The sequence below is a fragment of the Stegodyphus dumicola genome, chromosome 3 (genome assembly GCF_044657685.1).
Source record: "Stegodyphus dumicola isolate Sdum_Otavi_A_Nest chromosome 3, ASM4465768v1".
In the NCBI taxonomy this organism is placed as follows: Eukaryota; Metazoa; Arthropoda; class Arachnida; order Araneae; family Eresidae; genus Stegodyphus; species Stegodyphus dumicola.
The window spans coordinates 140,034,067-140,052,121 of record NC_140770.1 but is presented as its reverse complement, the minus strand read 5'-3'; the positions used below and the strand labels follow the sequence as shown (position 1 = coordinate 140,052,121).

Sequence of the window (18,055 nt, the reverse complement as noted above, 5' to 3'; positions counted from 1 at the left end):
AACGTATGAAGAAATGAATATATGCAGCTGGCAAGAGATGTTACTATATTGAAGACCAAAATAACTAGAATAAAATTCACACACATATATATAGGGGGTATTTGTACACTTTTTGAATGATTTTGGAGTCATTTCATTAATATTTAAAATTCAAGAAGTTTTTTAATGTTTGACATGATAGCATTTTTCTGGACTATAAGTCTGCATTAACATTTTCATGATAGTAGGGCTCTCTGTAAAATTTCCAGGGGTATAAATTTTTATTCCTCCTAGATGAAATATGATGGGACTTTGCAACAATATGTTCAGAAGGTATATATGCAATACATGTACCAGAATTCATTTTTTCAAGGAATGTAGTGTACTTTTCAAAGTATGGTTGCTTTGTCTTGTCAAGTTTCACTCTTTGAAATTTTCTGGGATAAAGAAATGGAATTTCTTTTACACATATCAGATGTACAATTTTCTTGATAGAATACAGAGTTGGTTTTTTAACACTTTTTTCTATTCTTCTTATTTTTAATTTAATATTTTAAAAGAATCTCTGACAATCATAAACCTGTTACTGAAACTTTATTTGCATTGATGAAACCACGCTTGCACATTTGTTTTTTCTTTGTTTTTGATAATAAGCAAACTTTTTTTTTTTTTTTTTTTTTTTTTTGTTGCAGTCATTTAAGCAAATCTATACGTCATCAAAGGTGACAAGGTATTTCCATTTATCTCCTGTGAAATAATTTTCATACAGGATTCCACAAACTATTTTGCAACGAACAACACTCCTCGGCAAAACCTGGCAAACATTACGTTTTAGGTTTTTTAAGTTAATGGTTATTATTTTATTTATTATTGCTAGAGATTTATTTAACCCTCTGACCAGCCTGGGGTTTTGCTAAAAAAGCAAATATTTTCTAACACTACCATAAGGAAGAATTATTTTCTTGATTTTAATGTCTAAATGCTTATGGTACGTTATACATGGATTTATGTACTTTTAATATCTTGCCTTTATTTCTTGGGCGTATTTTAAGACACAAATAATTGTGAGCATAGTAGGAAAAAGGGTTGGAAGTTCAAGATGGCTAGTATAAATATCTTCTAATGGTAGCAGTGTCTGGAGTCTTCTTTCTGTACAGAAGTCATGAATGATGGTATTTCCCTTTCCGATTAATAATGTTGCTTATTAGAAATGCACTAAGAAACTTTAATATCATGTATTTCACAACATTTTTAAATTAATGGGGAATATTTCTCTTCAGAATGTGTAAAAAAAATATATCCTTCAATCTACAGCTTGTTTACATGAGACATTTCGAAAGAAGAATCAATTTAAAAGAAGCAGATGATATTTCTCAATTCAAATAATAAGCTAGCGAATTCTAATAATAAGCGAATGTTTTTAACACGTTCACGACGGGCACCTCTGTTACTGAAACATTCTCTTGGGACGGCGCATTAACCGGATGTGTCGTCCTGTGGGGACAGGCAATTTACACTGCTAAGCCTAACTTTGGAAAAAAATTCATATAAATGGAATTTGTCATCCAAGTTTTCCAATTTTGGGTACATTATGAGAAGAACATTCAGGTAATTAAGACACAATAACACACCAAACAAATACTAATTCAGAAGTCAAACAACAAAAATTAGCATTATATTTTCAAATTTTCACAGGACTAGTTTCGATGGTTTTACCAAACCACCATCCTCAGCTGCAAAAGCACAAATGGACGAGATAGGATATTTTGCAGCTGAGGATGGTGGTTTGGTAAAACCATCGAAACTAGTCCTGTGAAAATTCGAAAATATAATGCTGATTTTTGTTGTTTGACTTCTGAATTAACATTCAGGTAGTCGTCAGAATTAATTTTAAGCCTTTATTTTTATTTCCTTAAAAATTTTATAAAATACTCATTCTAAATATAATTTTCCCCTTATCCCACAAATAAATATATATGGAAAAACATCCAAACAATCGCAGATTTTATTTAACACAACACACAATTAAAATTTAAAAAATATTAAAACTGTCTTTCATAAAAATTCAATGAGCCAACAACAAAAAGTAAACAATGTTTCAAAATGAGACAGTGTATGATATTCTTTGAAACATGGGAGTATGCTGCATTAGTCACAGGAATATAATATCTGCTGCCATTTTACTCAGCAAATTTGACTCATTTAGCATTTGTATATGTTCTACGGTCAGATAGTGCTTTTGTTTTGCTTAAAAATAATAATAATAATTAAAAAAAAAAAAACTTTCTAATCTCAACACCGGAAAACTCAAAGAGTAATAAAAAAGTCTCTAATGATAGAACATCTACTCCACTATAATGGATAAAAAAATAAAATAAAAATAAGAAAAATTAATAAATTAAATTAAAAAGTATTCCAGAGCATGGAGAACATGTTCATTTGTTTATATAAAATGAAGCAGTAAGAGCCATTACATTACTCAACACTAATGAATTGTGTATATATGTTTAGATACTGCTTTCGTTTGCCATTAAAAAAAGATAGGTTTTGCACGATTAAAAACATTCATCTCAAAACACTAAGTGAGCAAAAATAAAAATCATTGCACAGGAATGATGGTAAACATACTTAACTTTCGATATATTTCCCCATAACAGGCATGCAGCTACATCTAGCGGCAACAAAAAAATATTAATTAAACATTCTATCTAAAAAGTCAAATGTGGTACACCAGGCCGGCCGATAGAGTGAATTAAATGGCGATTCAAGTATAACACATCCGGCAGTGAGGTAATGTTCGCTACTGATGCACATATGACACGCCCGTACTAAACGGGTTAGATAAAATCATTTTTTTAAAATTCTTTATTGAAATCATTTTAAAAATGTATAAATACCCTCTATAGAAAGACATAAAATAACCTTCTAATGTACACATATTGCTGATACATAGCAAAATGAGCAATAACAACTCTGCTGATATATTAGGCAATTCATATCATGCCTGAACTGAAAAAGTGGAGGCGCTGATATTCTTTCTAGACACCTTATTTCAGCTACCTTTCAGAATAATGTATATTCGTAATCTATGATGAAACAATAGGGAAGCCATAAACAAAGTTCTATATTTAGAATCATGTACAAATATGTTAACTTACAATTACCAAAACTACATTTACCAATAGTTAAAACTGCTTTTGGTAGATAAGTTCACATATAACAGAAAAATATGTACAATCAGCTTTCCAAATAACAATTAAAAGAAATTACATAGAGCATCAGAAATGAATTTATTTTTTCATTTATAATTTTTTAAAAAATAAGTGTGATACATTTAAAAAAAAAAGTTTCAACAGATTGTTACGTATTTAAACTGATAAAACAAGTACAAGCTGATGGGAGAAAAATGTAATTTAAATAATAAGAGAAGAAATAATTTTTGTATTTAACTTAATGCATTACGCAGCAAGATTCAACATTACAAAGAATTTATAATAAAATCTACAAACCATAAAAATGTCATAGGAAAAGCAAATTGCACTTGCAGAATCAACTAAAGAAAAGACTTTCCTGGTGCATTTCAAGAGCTAAAAGAACAACTTATCCTGCAAGGTTACATTTAAAATTCTCCAGATTACATCTGCATGCTTTAATAAATGCATTGAAATGTCACTTGTTATCAAAGTATATTGAAATGTCAAAAACGAAAATTTTTTTTTGTCGGCCATACACCTGTCATAAACTCCAGATCTCAGTGTTTTGAAGATAAGCATTCAATTACCAAACCTTCATACAATTCCTATTAGTTTGGGAGGAAACTTGTTTTTGAAATATTTCTGTTTCAAGGTCTATGTGTTATCAATCTCTAATCAGAAGCCATGCAGCAAGAAACATTGAATTTTAAACACAGAAGTGATATAGAATGGAATTAAAAATAATGAGTTTTATGACATAATTTAAAACTACACAAGATTCAATTTTAATGATTTTGTTTTTAAATTATTCATTTTAAGGAAGACTGATATATTTCTTTTTTTGCAAACAGCAAATATATTTATGTACGAACTGGTCAGAATAATTTTATAAGACAAAATAAGAAAGCCTTTAATCTACCAACAAAACAAAATCAAATTTGCAAGGCAAAAGTATTGCAAACTTAGACTTTTAGTGTGCATATGATACTACATAATTATAGGTAGCTTTTGAAGCAAGTTTTCCTAGACTAATGAAAAAACATTAATCACATTTGCTTAAACAGCCTTTTTTAACACAACATGCCCCAGAGAAGAGCAGAAGAACGATAAGCAAATACTGATATTCAAAAAGATGCTTAATGTGAAAAGATACTAAAATTTGCTTAAACATGTATATGATAGTCAAAGGATAAAAAAGTAAAAGTGGAGATTTCTTTCTTATTAAGTACTTTACAAGAAATTATTTCTGAACATAAAAATAGATTATATAGACAAAATATAGAATTACTTTATGAATTATTATTGCAAAATTATTTATTGTATCCTATACAGCGATTTTAAATGTATGATACTTGAAACAATAGTAAAATTACCCAAAAGTAAATTTAAAAAATATGGTGCACATAACAAGCAATTATTTTAAATTAGTGCGATTATACAAAGTTTATGGAGATTATGTTACACTTTTAAATATTGGATAAAATAATCTGGCCAAATGTCAGAAAGGCTCCAAACTTTAATTACTAATTTCAAAATAATCGCAGCAAACACTAGACAGATGTTCGGCTTGTTTGATTACCAGATTCCCCACCCACAAATTATTTCCTGCAGAAATATTTAAAAGGCCATGTTGATGAAAATAATTAATCTGAACTGAAATTTGTGAAAGTAGACTTATAACACACGCCAAAAAAAAAAAAAAAGGGGGGGGAGCAAGTAAATAAAGTATTAACTCATGTTATATGCTAGTTCATTACTTATAACATTGGGAGCAATTAGAATTACTTATGTAAGCTAGCATTATTTGTTAAAGTTGTGCACTGCTGTTTGTAAATGTTACTGTTTCGTAATATAGGGCTAGCATAAATGATTCATTCGTTTTGAAAAGGCTATATTTTCAAAAGTATTACACGTACACACATGGAAGATATATGAAAAGAATCACAAACTCGCTAAGTTGATATTCAGTGATGAAGCAATGTTTCACTTATCCGGGAACGTGAATAGTCACAATGTGCGAATCTGGGGCACGGAAAACCTATATCAGTCGTGACAATTGAAAGAGATTCGCCAAAGGTGAATGCTTTCTATGCAGTATCACAAACAAAGATGTTTGGGTCATTCTTTTTCGTGGAACAAATTATGACTAGTATATGTTACCTGGATATGTTGCAGTTACGACTGCTCCCGGAACTAAGTGCTGACTTCACGTATTTTGTCTTCCAACAATACATGGCACCCCCTCATTGGCACATCCCAGTTCATGAATATCTATATGAACTTTCGCATTGCTGGATATGCGTATTGGTGAGAATGACCTAGCTTTGTTCCTCTGATTTAACGTCCTGCAACTTCTTCCTGTGGGGTTATGTTAAGGACCTTGTTTACATCCCCCCACTACCGCAATCCTTAGTTGTAGTTGAGTTGAAAGAATGCATTAGTGCTGCAGTGCAGATAATTGACAGGACTATGCTATAAAATGTAAGGAATGAGTGCAATTATTTTCCCTGGATGTGTGTCATGCCACCAAATGGCCACATATTGAACATTTGTAGAGGGTGTATAAACTTAGCAAGTTTGTGGTTCTTTCCATTTTTATTTCATGTGAGTATGTGTAATACTTTTAAAAATATAGCCTTTCCAAAATGAATGAATCATTTATGTCATCCCTGTAATTTTTAAAGAATTTCAATGATTAAATTCAGACAAAATTCCTTCGGTACTTATGTATTATCGCAACCAGGTTGGCACGATTGGTAAGTTTGAGTAAAAAAGTATGAATAGAAAGAAAATGTACATTTATTAATTACAGATAATTTTTAATACAGTTTTTTATATTATTTTGTTTTAAAATATAAAATAGCAATTAAACCCTTCCGGTTTCAAATTTGAATAAGTTGCAGAATTATTTTTTCAGCGGAAATCTTTTGGCTATTGCTGTTAGCACTGATTAAAAACCGTCTTCGCCATTAACAGCTTGAGCTTGGCGCCATATAAATTCGATAAGGTATGAGTCAAGATGATTACGGGCTGTTCCTCTCTGTTTTTTGTTGCGCCATTTGGATGAGCCCCACATGCGCTCTACATGTTGTGTGTGAACGCCCGTGTTGGGATCCACAAAGTTATATTTGTGATTAACAGTTCCATGCAGAAATCCAGCATTTTCGAATTCACTTGTATTGTATCCTTTTCAGCAATCCGAATAAATGATGCTTCCTTCCTTGATATTTTCGCAAATTTTTTCCATGAGGGTAACGGCGCTTCTGTTAGGTACAGTAACCAAAAAAAGTAATTAAAGTATTTCAGGGCATTCAATCTAACCAGTAAGAAAAATAATTTCTTTACGAAAAACTATGTATAACACATAGGGTTACTATAAGTAGGGTTGCCAAATTTGGCGATTTATGCGAATTTTGGCCTGGTTGCGTTAATACGTAAGTACCATTTCTTCTTCTGCTTACAATGAATACTTGTAGTGGAACAGTCAGAATTACTAAAATTGTTAATCTTCAGTCCAATTATTGATGGGTGAATGGTCATAGGGTTTTCAATGTATGTGTCATGATAATGAGACAGTTTCTTTCAGAGAGACCTTTTTAAGCTGATAGCCATAGGGACACTGTTCTAATAAATTAGTTACCTCTTCCTACAGCAACTATAAAGATGCAATGCGATTAAAGATTAAAAATAATGCATAAAAGTTATCTTAATACCTTCAATAAAATATGATTAACTTACTCTTGAATCTTTGAAGCATTTCTTGGGCATCATATCATTACTTGAATCAAGTACTTCAAAGGAATCCAAAGATTCTGTAGATGACTTTTCTTTTGTGTTTTCAATGCAGTCTTCTGAATTCATGGACATACATTCTTCTTTAAAGTCATGTTCCTTTCCTTCTGAAATATCCAACTTGCCTTCTAAATCATGCTTTAAGAAAAATCAAAAACAAATGTTAGAAAAGCAGAATTTTAACAAGTTCTGGTTATATGCTAGCTTTTTATAATAAAATTAAAATATAAAAAATAAATTTAAAAAATAACTTCTTAATTATGAATTTAATACAATGTAGCAAGCACACAGCATTTTAACATTTATATTTTTAATTAGATGGCACTAAAAAAATTTTTAGGTTCTGAAAAATTATTAGCATGTTTTAAAATTCAAAATAAAACTCAAGTTCTCTTTATATACTGCTAGCAAATAAAATAAATTTTCAGCTTTAGCATATAAATATAATCTAAATGAATTATTATACTGTAGACAAAAATTAAAGTATATTGAATATCAAAAGGTAAACAACAGATATAAAACAGCACACTCGAATGATTATCATAAAATGACAATTCTTGCAGATTCTTGCTTAAGATTTTATAAAATTATTCAGAATTTAAAACATGTATCAACATGTACGAGATGAAAATATAATGTCCGGATGAAGTATTCAGTTCTGTACAAATCAGTATATAGTAATTAATAAATACACATGATTCTTTAAATATCTTTGAATTTTCATAATAAGTATGTAACTTAACAGTTCATTTAAAAACACTCTTAAAACTCTTTTCCTGTTTTTAATCATTCTGATAGCCAAAAGCATTATAAACTGAATCATAACAACTTTAAATTTGAATTTTTCATTAAGTGAAAAAAGTACCAGTTACCCTTTTTCATATTAGAAAAACTTAAAACTTACTTTATTAATATGAAGCAGATATGTTTGAAGAATTAGATGGCTCGAAAATTTTTCTCTCAAGGAAATATTTAGCATTTGCTTATTGTGGATTTTGTTTTGTTATGATAGCATGTGGTTTGGTTACTGAAATATGGTAAAACTCACAAGGGCTATCTGCCTAAGAGGTGGGATGCCTCAGTCAAAGATTTTCTAAGGAAACTGATTTACATTCATGTTAAGCATGGAGAAATTTAACCATGCAGCCAGACAATTCAGCTGGGTTTGAATCCGGAGTGGACTATCAACAATCAGCAATCTTCACTGCTTGGACACTGATGGGGTTATTATGATAGTGATTTTTTACTTTTTAATTACAGAAAGTTTTATTGAAAAATTACTTTTGAACAAAAGTATGGAAAACTTGCTCATTCCAGGATTTTAAAAGACCCTATGGAAGTGATACTTGAAAAAGAACTTTAAAAAATATATACAGTCAAAAGTCGTTAATCCGGGCTCGGCGGGACTTCGGCGATTCCGGATTATAGATCATCAGTTTAAATCTGGTCAGATGGCATGCAGAAATTATAAAATTAAAAATATGAAACCGTAATTTATGAAATAAAGAACAATTATGATCTAAAGGGTATCAAAATTTACAAAAAAAAAAAAAAAAAAAAAAAAAAAAACCCTTAATATTTATTTGTTTACTTTATTAAACATTTCTTTCAATGTAAGTTGTTTAAGTTGCTTCGTTTTATGTGATAATACTTTCTCTTTAATTCTATAAAAAGACATAATTTCTTCTTCAGTTACAAAGTTCCGCTGTTCAAGTCCTATAATTGCTGTGTCGAGAATACCGACTAATTTGTCAATCCAAATTTTTTCGTTTTCAATAACCTCTGTCACTTTCTTCGCTATCCGAAGTGAATTATAATGACGAGGAATTTGATTTAAATCATACCAAAGACGGAGTACATCAAGATGAAATACTACATTTAGTAAAGAATTATAAGCCAAATAAAATAAAAACATCTGCCCTGAAGATAAGGATAGTGCTGACAGATCAACTTCCAATTCATTGTGCACGCAGCAGCGTTAAAGATAAACAAAGTTTAGATAAACAAACGTTAAAGTTTAGATAAACAAAGGATATGCCTTTATCCATTTTTTGCAGCAATTCCACTTTTTGTTTAATGGACTTCGAAACATACTTTCGCTTTGCAGATCCTTTACATATTAGTAAATATATACCAAAAATTCTATTTGACATAATCGAAAGTTCAAGCTTACTTCTATAAAATTGCTCTAACAGTCTGCAAAAAATAATAAGCTGAATCCAATTCAAAGATTAAGGAACAACGCAATCTGCAACATTAACTGATTGAGATAATTTTAGCTTAGCTTATACCGTCCGTTATACATTAAATGCGCATTCGTAAACGTATTTTGCGCACACGCATATTCGCAGCCGTAAAGGTCTTACGTGCATGCGTCAATGCGACGCATGTGCAGAAAGTTTGTAGCTTTGAGGTCCGGATTATGGGTGTCCGAATTAACGATTTTTGACTGTATCAGATGCAACAGAAAACTTGATAACTTCCTGTTCATCATTAGAAATTTATGAAGAAATTATTACATAAACACACTTTAAATACTCAATATAAATGTGCATTTGTTACTTGTAACAATAACTCAAAAACTGTCACATTATTCAAAAACACGAGGCAATGAAGAATTTTGTAAAGTAACATATTTGGGTTATTTATATAGTAACTGAAGATGATTTTTCTAAATAATGACAGGTTAATAGAAGGCTAATCAATGCACAATTGAAATGAACTGCAATCTTTCTTTGTTATGGACTTACTCCATGTTCCAAATCTAAAAAAAAGTTATAATTCTGAAAGGAAAGTAAAATTTAAAAACAAGGGATATTCTTAAAATGCATTAAAATTGAAAAACAAATGGTATTTTTAAAATGCAGACAATTGGCAGGACTATGCTATAAAATGTAAGGAATGAGTGCAATTATATCCCCTGGATATGTGTCATGCCACCAAAGGGCCACATATTGAACATTATACATCAAAATTCACCAAAGGAAAATTATTACAAATTTCAATTTTAAAATGCAACTTAAAAATTTACAATTCTAAAAAAACCAATAAATGCATATGAGAACAATAAAGCTATTCACACCAACACATCATAATGGGTTATTTAATAGTATGCACTTAACATAACAGGAGTTAAAAATACTATATTAAAATGAAAATTTCCATTATGCTCAAAAATTTGAAATAGATACTAAATGACAAACCTTATCAGAATTGGATATTTCTGGGTTAAAATTTAAATCAGATGCACTTTTATTGGTTGCATGCCTATCATTCAAATCCAAAGATGACCTATTTTTATTTTCAAATGTTCCAAGAGTTCCATATTCCTTAATCAAATTTTTTAACTCATCAAATGAAGAAACGTAGTCTGTTTTATTTCTGAACCAAATACTATCCAACCTGAAAAACAGTTTAAAAATTAGCATATTGTTAACTATAAATTATGAGAAAAAGATCTGGATAGATTTACAAAAAATTAGATACGCTAAAATTTATTAAATGAATAGAGCATTACAGTTGAGTATTTAAAATGTCTTCATAATAATAACAATAAAAGCTTCTATTATACATATACAGTCAAAAGTCATTAATCCGGACTCGTTGGGACTTCGGTGATTCCGGATTATAGATCATCAGTTTAAATCTGGTAAGATGGCATGCAGAAATTATAAAATTAAAAATATGAAACCGTAATTTAAAACTGAAATAAAGAACAATTATGATCTAAAGGGTATCAAAATTTTTTAAAAAAAAAAAAAAAAAAAAAAAAAAGCTTAATATTTATTTGTTTCTTTTATTAAACATTTCTTTCAATGTAAGTTGTTTAAGTTGCTTCGTTTTTTATGCGATAATACTTTCTCTTTAATTCTATAAACAGACATAATTTCTTGTTCAGTTACGAAGTTCCGCTGTTCAAGTCCTATAATTGCTGTGTCGAGAATACCGACTAATTTGTCAATCAAAATTTTTTCGTTTTCAATAACATCTGTGTCACTTTCTTCACTATCGGAAGCGAATTATAATGACGAAGAATTTGATTTAAATCATATCAAAGATGGAGTACATCGAGATGAAATACTACATTTAGTAAGGATTTATAAGCCAAATAAAATGAAAATATCTGCCCTGAAGATAAGGATAGTGCTTACAGATCAACTTCCAATTCATCGTGCACCGAGGCGTCCCCCCCAGAGCAGCGTGAAATTTATAAACAGATTTCGGAATGGTTAGATAAACAAAGGATATGCCTTTATCCATATTTTGCAGGAATTCCACTTTTTGTTTAATGGACTTCGAAACATACTTTTGCTTCGTAGATCCTTTACATATTAGTAAATATATATCAGAAATTCTATTTGACATAATCGAAAGTTCAAGCTTACTTTTATAAAATTGCTCTAACAGTCTGCAAAAAATAATAAGCCGGATCCAACTCAAAGATTAAGGAACAACGCAATGTGCAACATTAACTGATTTAGATAATTTTAGCTTAGCTTATACCATCTGTTATACATTAAACGCGCATTCGTAAACGTATTTTGCACACGCGCACACGCATATTCACAGCCGTAAAGGTCTTACGCGCATGCGTCAATGCGATGCATGCGCAGAAAGTTTGTAGCTTTGAGGTCCAGATTATAGATCCTTCTGGATTATGGGTGTCCGAATTAAGGATTTTTGACTGTATATTAAATTTAAGTTACACAATGAAATTCTGAAATACAAAGAAATATATTTACTATAAATTTTTCCCTGGATTAATGCATTCTAAATTTGAGAAACTGCACACATATAAGCAGTGGCAATGCTTTAGTCAAAATCATAATTATAGTCAAGAAAATAAGACACTTAGAAAATTCAATACAATTTAGCTGTACTTATATTAAAACATATGACATTTATTTCACCAATCTAAGTTTACCTTTGATAACTTTTTAGTAGGAATAAAATTAACAATAAAAATGTTTTCCTTTTTTTCTAAAAAATGTCAAGCTATTTTGCAAACTTGAAAAATAGTGCTCTCAGAAAAAAGAAATTTTGATTTTTTTAATAACATGCAAAATTTCTATGCTAAAACTTTTCAGTTTGTTTTAAAGTTTGAAAGGTAAATACTACACACATTTATTAAATGTCATATACTACAACTACTCTTCTCTAAAAGAATAATCTGTAAAAGCTACACCAAATTTTCCAATTTTTTTTAAGAAGAAAGCTATTTTCATGCCTGTAATGCATGTATTACTCTAAATTAAATTACTGATACAATAAACAGTTTTTTTTTAATTCCCAAATTTAAAAAAATCTACTTGAATAAATTCATGCTATTTTATTTAGGAAATTTTTTCAAGTTGTTAAAAGCACATAATTGATTATTTTGAATAAGTTTATATTTTACTTATATATTAAATATTATGCTTTAGCTACAAATTTAATTTATTCAACTTTATGTTTAACTCTTTGATGGTCATTGATGAGCTAAGCTCGCAGGCCAGTTACATACCACAAACAGCACTAACAAACCAGCTCCCATTACAAATTTATGACTAACACATATTGCACATATTTGAGGAGAAAGAATTGATTACTCTTACAACTTCTGAAGAGTTTTACTGAATTAGTGAAATAGATTATTCCTTCCATAATGTAGAAACAAATTTATAAAGCTGTAAACAATTTACAATTTAAATTGGTTTAAAAAATTAATTAATTAATGCAAGAAGAATAATTTTTTTAAATCACAGTTTCATTTTTCAATCATATTAATACTTAAATTCATTGAAATAATTGATACCAAACATTAGTTTCAAAATTTCAAAAATAAGTTTATCACAAACACTATATCACCATTAATGATACCACAGCCCCTGAAAGGAAAGTAAGATTACCAATACATTGCTAATGCATTAACCCATACATATGCACTCAATAGTACTATATGCTAACCAGAGCTACCGAGATGGACGTACGATGACCGCCGAATGAGGCTCAGCACTAACAAGATTTCTGACAGGTTCTAGGTATAATGTAAAACAGCAAGTGATGTAGTGGTGAAATGAAAATAAAAGGGCACTAAAAAAACTTTAACCAAAGAATTCTTGAATTCAAAGAACAACTCATGACCAGAGTTTGGACTGGCATTGCGAAGTGATGCGAATACTCACACTACTTGTTGAGAAGAAGTTGGATTCCATTTGTGAGCTGCAGCAGTAAACTGAATATTCATCTCATTTGTAATGAAGAAAACATGTTGTTGTGGATGCTAGAATAATGGGACAGCAATAAATGGAGAGAAATTATGTCACGTGTTATAGCATTACAATAGATGTGCATGGACCTGGTGAATGTTAGGTAAGCATTACCGTATTTTTCGCCGTATAAGACGCACCCAATTTTAAAGGAGGCAAATCTAGAAAAAAAAAAGATTATGAACCAAATTCTGTAGTAAAATATTTTATATCAACTGTATAAAGTTAACAGCAGTTTAAGAAAAATTTTATGTCAACCATGTAACATACTAAGAGCTATCTTTACTCTCATAAACAGTCAGCAAACAGTGAAAGTAACAAAAATAAGGCTGTCATGTTTTTATTCTAACCCCAAGAATTCCTCTTCTTCGCTGCTATCAGAAATGAGGAAGGACAGATCCACGCAGTCATTGTCATCACTTTCTTCCTCACTGGTGTCAAATAAGACATCGTCTTCTGTTCCATCCAAGGCATTACTAATGCCACACTTCTTGAATGATTTTACAACAATGTCTTTCTTTACGGAGTCCCATGACCTTTTAACCCATTCACACACTTGTGTGATAGTGGGCCTCTTCATCCGTCCAGTAGGAGTCAGATCATGGTTCTCAGCTGCCATCCAGGTGTTCCACTCCTCTCGCATCAGAACTTATGAGACTCTAAAAAGTGCACAAAGCCAGCGAAGGCACGCGCCTCTTCGCTCAGCCAATCGCAGCGCGAGGCAGAGACCGTCCAAATACAGTGCGAGGCAGAGCGGGGCTTCCTGGTCTCAGACGGCGCCAAGAGGTGGAAGGGAACGGAGTGGCCGAGTATTCCTGCGGTAAGGTATGTATGCAGAGGTGGAGGGGCAGCGGAGGGCCATGGTGGGCTTTTGTATTTGCCGTATAAGACGCAGGCACTTCCCCCCCTGATTTTGGGGAGAAAAAGTGCGTCTTATACAGCGAAAAATACGGTACATACTAAAGCCTCTTGCCCCAATTGTAAATTTTGGTGGAAAAGAATTGTGGTATGAGATTGTTTTGTTTTTGGACCAATAGCATTTTGTGCCTTGGATGCTGAAGCCAGGGAGACAATCATGGACAATGTAGAATCCACCTAGACAGCAATTTAAAATTCCCACTTATTTTCAGAATGACAACTTACGTGTTTATAAAAGGAAAAAAAGGAAAAAAAAAAAAAAAAAAAAACATTACATAAATAATTTGAAATTTCAACTTAATCAACATCTTTAGGATGAGTTGGAGTAGCAGATGAGAGCTAGACCAAACCAATCCCAAAAATCTATGAAATTGTTACGCATGGTGCAGAATGAATGATAGAAAATATTCATAGACATCTACCAAAAACCCAATAGAAAGTCTTCCACATATGTAACAATAACAAATAGTGAATCTATATCATACTGATACCATACCAGTTTTAGTTATGCAGTTTCCTAATAGGGTTTAGTCATTAATGGAAATATAGCATAAATGGCATACCTTAAATAAAACTTTTAAATATTTGCCAAAATTATAAACCATATACAGTACAAAGTCTTTAATCCAGACGTCCATAATCTGGACCTCAAAGCTACAAACTTTCTGCACGTTTACGCATAATAAGTTTACGCATGCACATTTAATGTATTACGGACAGTATAAGCTAGGCTAAAATTATCTAATTATCTATTTCAGTTAATGTTGCAGATTGCGTTGTTCCTTAATCTTCTAATTGGATCCGGCTTATTATTTTTTGTAACTGTTAGAGCAATTTTATAAAAAGTAAGCTTGAACTTTCGATTATGTCAAAAAGAGTTTCCGATTCTGGAGCTGCCAAAGAATCTACAAAGCGAAAGCATGTTTTGATGTACTGCTTCTGTTAGTGAAGAAAGTGACAGAGAGATTATTGAAAACGAAAAAATTTCGATTGACAAGTTAGTCGGTATTCTCGACACAGCAATTACAGGACTTGAACAGTGGAACTGAACAAGAAATTATGTCTGTTTATAGACTTAAAGAGAAAACATTAGCACGAAAAACGAAGCAATTTAAACAACTTACATTGAAAGAAATGTTTAATAAAGTAAACAAATAAATATCAAGCCTTTTTTTTTTGTAAATTTTGATACCCTTTAGACCAGCGTTTCCCAATGCAGGGCCCACGGCCCACAAGGCGGCAATGCGACTGTTAAGGGGTCAATTCGAAAATGGACTCTCCAGAGTTTAAGGGGACAAAGGAAGTTTAAATTTCTATATATGCTTCAAGAAGTAAAAAATTTTCAAAATTTCATTTTTTATTTCCCAAAATAAAGAAAAATGTAAGTGATGCATACGTAAAAAGTTTTTAAATTGCGGTGCATTTTAAATATTTTATGAAGAATTTTTGCTGTAGACATGGACATTTAAATGCTTTTAAAGGGCATTTAAATAACTGACACATTATGCTTTCCAAACGTTTTTTGCACATTTCAGCCAATGAATTTATTTTATTTTTTATTGTAGAAATGGCAATCTGTATATTATTTTCCCCTTGAGTGGCAACAGCAGCTGCTTTCAGCTTTTTTTATATTGATTTTATATTTATTTCTTTCAGCCCTTAGCGAAATGAGGGGTGCAAGCAAGAAAAAAAGTTTGTCAGTATTCGGAGGTATATTTAAAATTTGGTTTCATACCCGGTCGATAAATGGTCACCTTTTGCCTTTTATGCCAATAATGCCTGACCAATGAATCAATGAAACTAGGTCGTCTTGAAGCACATTTGAAAACAAAACATAATGCTGATATTAATTAAGATTTGAATTATTTTTACATTTTAATATTACTATTTTTTTCAAAAATTTTCCTTAAAGTCTCTAATTACTGCTCATAATGCAACTGTTAATCATGCTCTTGAGGCTATTTATCACATTTCATTACTCATCACTTAATCTGGGAAAAGCCATACTATAGGGGAGAATTTAATCAAACCATAAATATCAGCATTTAAAACTGTTCTAAAAAAAATGACAAAGACGTTAAAGCTGTGCCACTAAGTAACAATACTGTTTGCAAAAGAAAGATGAAATGAGTGAGGATATTGAAATACAATTTGTTGAAAAGCTGTAAACAAGAAAATTTTCGATGCAAATGGATGAACCAACTTTGAGAGACAGTGAGGCTGTACTTGTTACTTATGCAAGATATATTCATAAAGGGATTTTGCCGAAGAAACCTTCTGTAAATCGTTAGAAAGCACCACTACCTCCAAAGATATTTAAAGCAAGCTAAAAATTACTTATATATAAAAAATATACCAATAAAAAATATAATACATCTTGTACTGCAGATGTGGCTCCTAATATGATGGTTGAAAAATAAAATAAATCACGGAATTTGAAAAAAGGTTGCTTAAAATTGACAAAAGATGAGAATCCAGAAATGCAACTTGTGCATTGCGTTATTCATAAAAACCTAGTTAAAGTGTATCAGTGCTATAAAAGCTAGGGCCAAATGTAAACGTCTTTTCAAGTTATTTTATGAAGAACAAAATGAAGACTATATGAGACTTATACTTCACACTGAAGTAAGAAGGCTGTCGAAAGGGAACTGTTTGGAAAGATTTACAGAACTATTTGATACTCTTAGTTATTTTTTAAGTGACAAACCTGAAATGAAAAATCTGTTAACGGATGATAACAAGCCATTTGTGAATTATTTAGCCAATATCTTTGAAAAATTAAATATATTAAATAAACAACTTCAAGAAGCAAATAAAACTTATGTCGATGCAAACGTGGTTTGATTATCTTTGATTCAGTTTGATTCGGTTTCATTATCTTTGTTGAATTATGTCAGGCATATACTATTTACCACAAAAATTTTGAAAAGTTTCATTGGCTCTAAAAATGTGATGTGACGGACACTGCTATACTTGTTATTGTCGATCATCTGAAAAATTTATCGGCTGATTTAAGATTTTGTTACTGAAACAAAATTGATTTCCCAACTATTTCCCAATGCTAGTGGATTTGGCTGATATTTCAGATATGCAGTAAAAGGAAGAACTCGCAGAAATGTAAATGATGAGTCAATTAAATCTTTATTTAATATAAAAGGAGTGATGACATAGCTTTGTGAGGAAACCAGAATCTGATATCCAAATGCAACAAAATTTGCAAGAGAACTATTGTTACCATTTCCATCTTCATATATTGCTGAATGTGGATTTAGTGCCATAAATGATTTGCTGCTAAAAATGGAAAAAAAAAAAAAAAAAAAGAAAAAAAAAGAAAAGAAATCTGTTGGATATAATGAAACGGGGAGACTTGAGACTCAGGTTATTTAAATTGCAACCTTACATAAAATCTCTTTGCAGCAAATATCAAGCGCAAGGAACTCGCTAAATTTAAATAATACAAATTACAAATACTTAAAATAATATTAAAAAATATTTCACTAAAAGGAGTTTGTTCTTGAATTTCAGTTTTCCATGTTTTGAAAGTTCACTTACTGTATTTGCTCACAAAATTTTGTAGTCATTACTTCCTAAAAGGTATCATTCAAATTTCTTTTGCGAACATTTCAATTTTTAAATATTAAAAATTTTGTATATGCTAGGAGGAGCTTAATAATTTTAGAGAGGATTAGGTGGGGCATAGCACAAAAAAGGTTGGGAAACACTGCTTTAGATCATTGCTCTTTATTTCCTAAATTACGGTTTCATATTTTTAATTTTATAATTTCTGCATGCTTTCTTACCAGATTTAAATTGATGATCGATAATCCAGAAAAAACCCTAATCCGGAATCGCTGAAGTCCCAATGAGTCCGGATTAAAGACTTTGTACTGTATCATAAAACAGTAAGAGTTATCCCATAGACCA

At 30.8% G+C, this 18,055-nt stretch overlaps 1 protein-coding gene across 1 annotated transcript in view; it reads right to left on the bottom strand.

Moving 5' to 3' along the window:
• Positions 1–18,055, bottom strand: part of LOC118188189 (uncharacterized) — a 36,874-nt gene that overhangs the window by 6,558 nt on the left and 12,261 nt on the right. Inside the window, exons 4-5 of the mRNA XM_035358563.2 lie at positions 10,169–10,367; positions 6,912–7,103 (exon numbers count right to left, since the gene is read on the bottom strand). Coding sequence (XP_035214454.1) covers positions 6,912–7,103; positions 10,169–10,367 — 391 coding nt within the window. The remainder of the gene's footprint in view (positions 1–6,911; positions 7,104–10,168; positions 10,368–18,055) is intronic.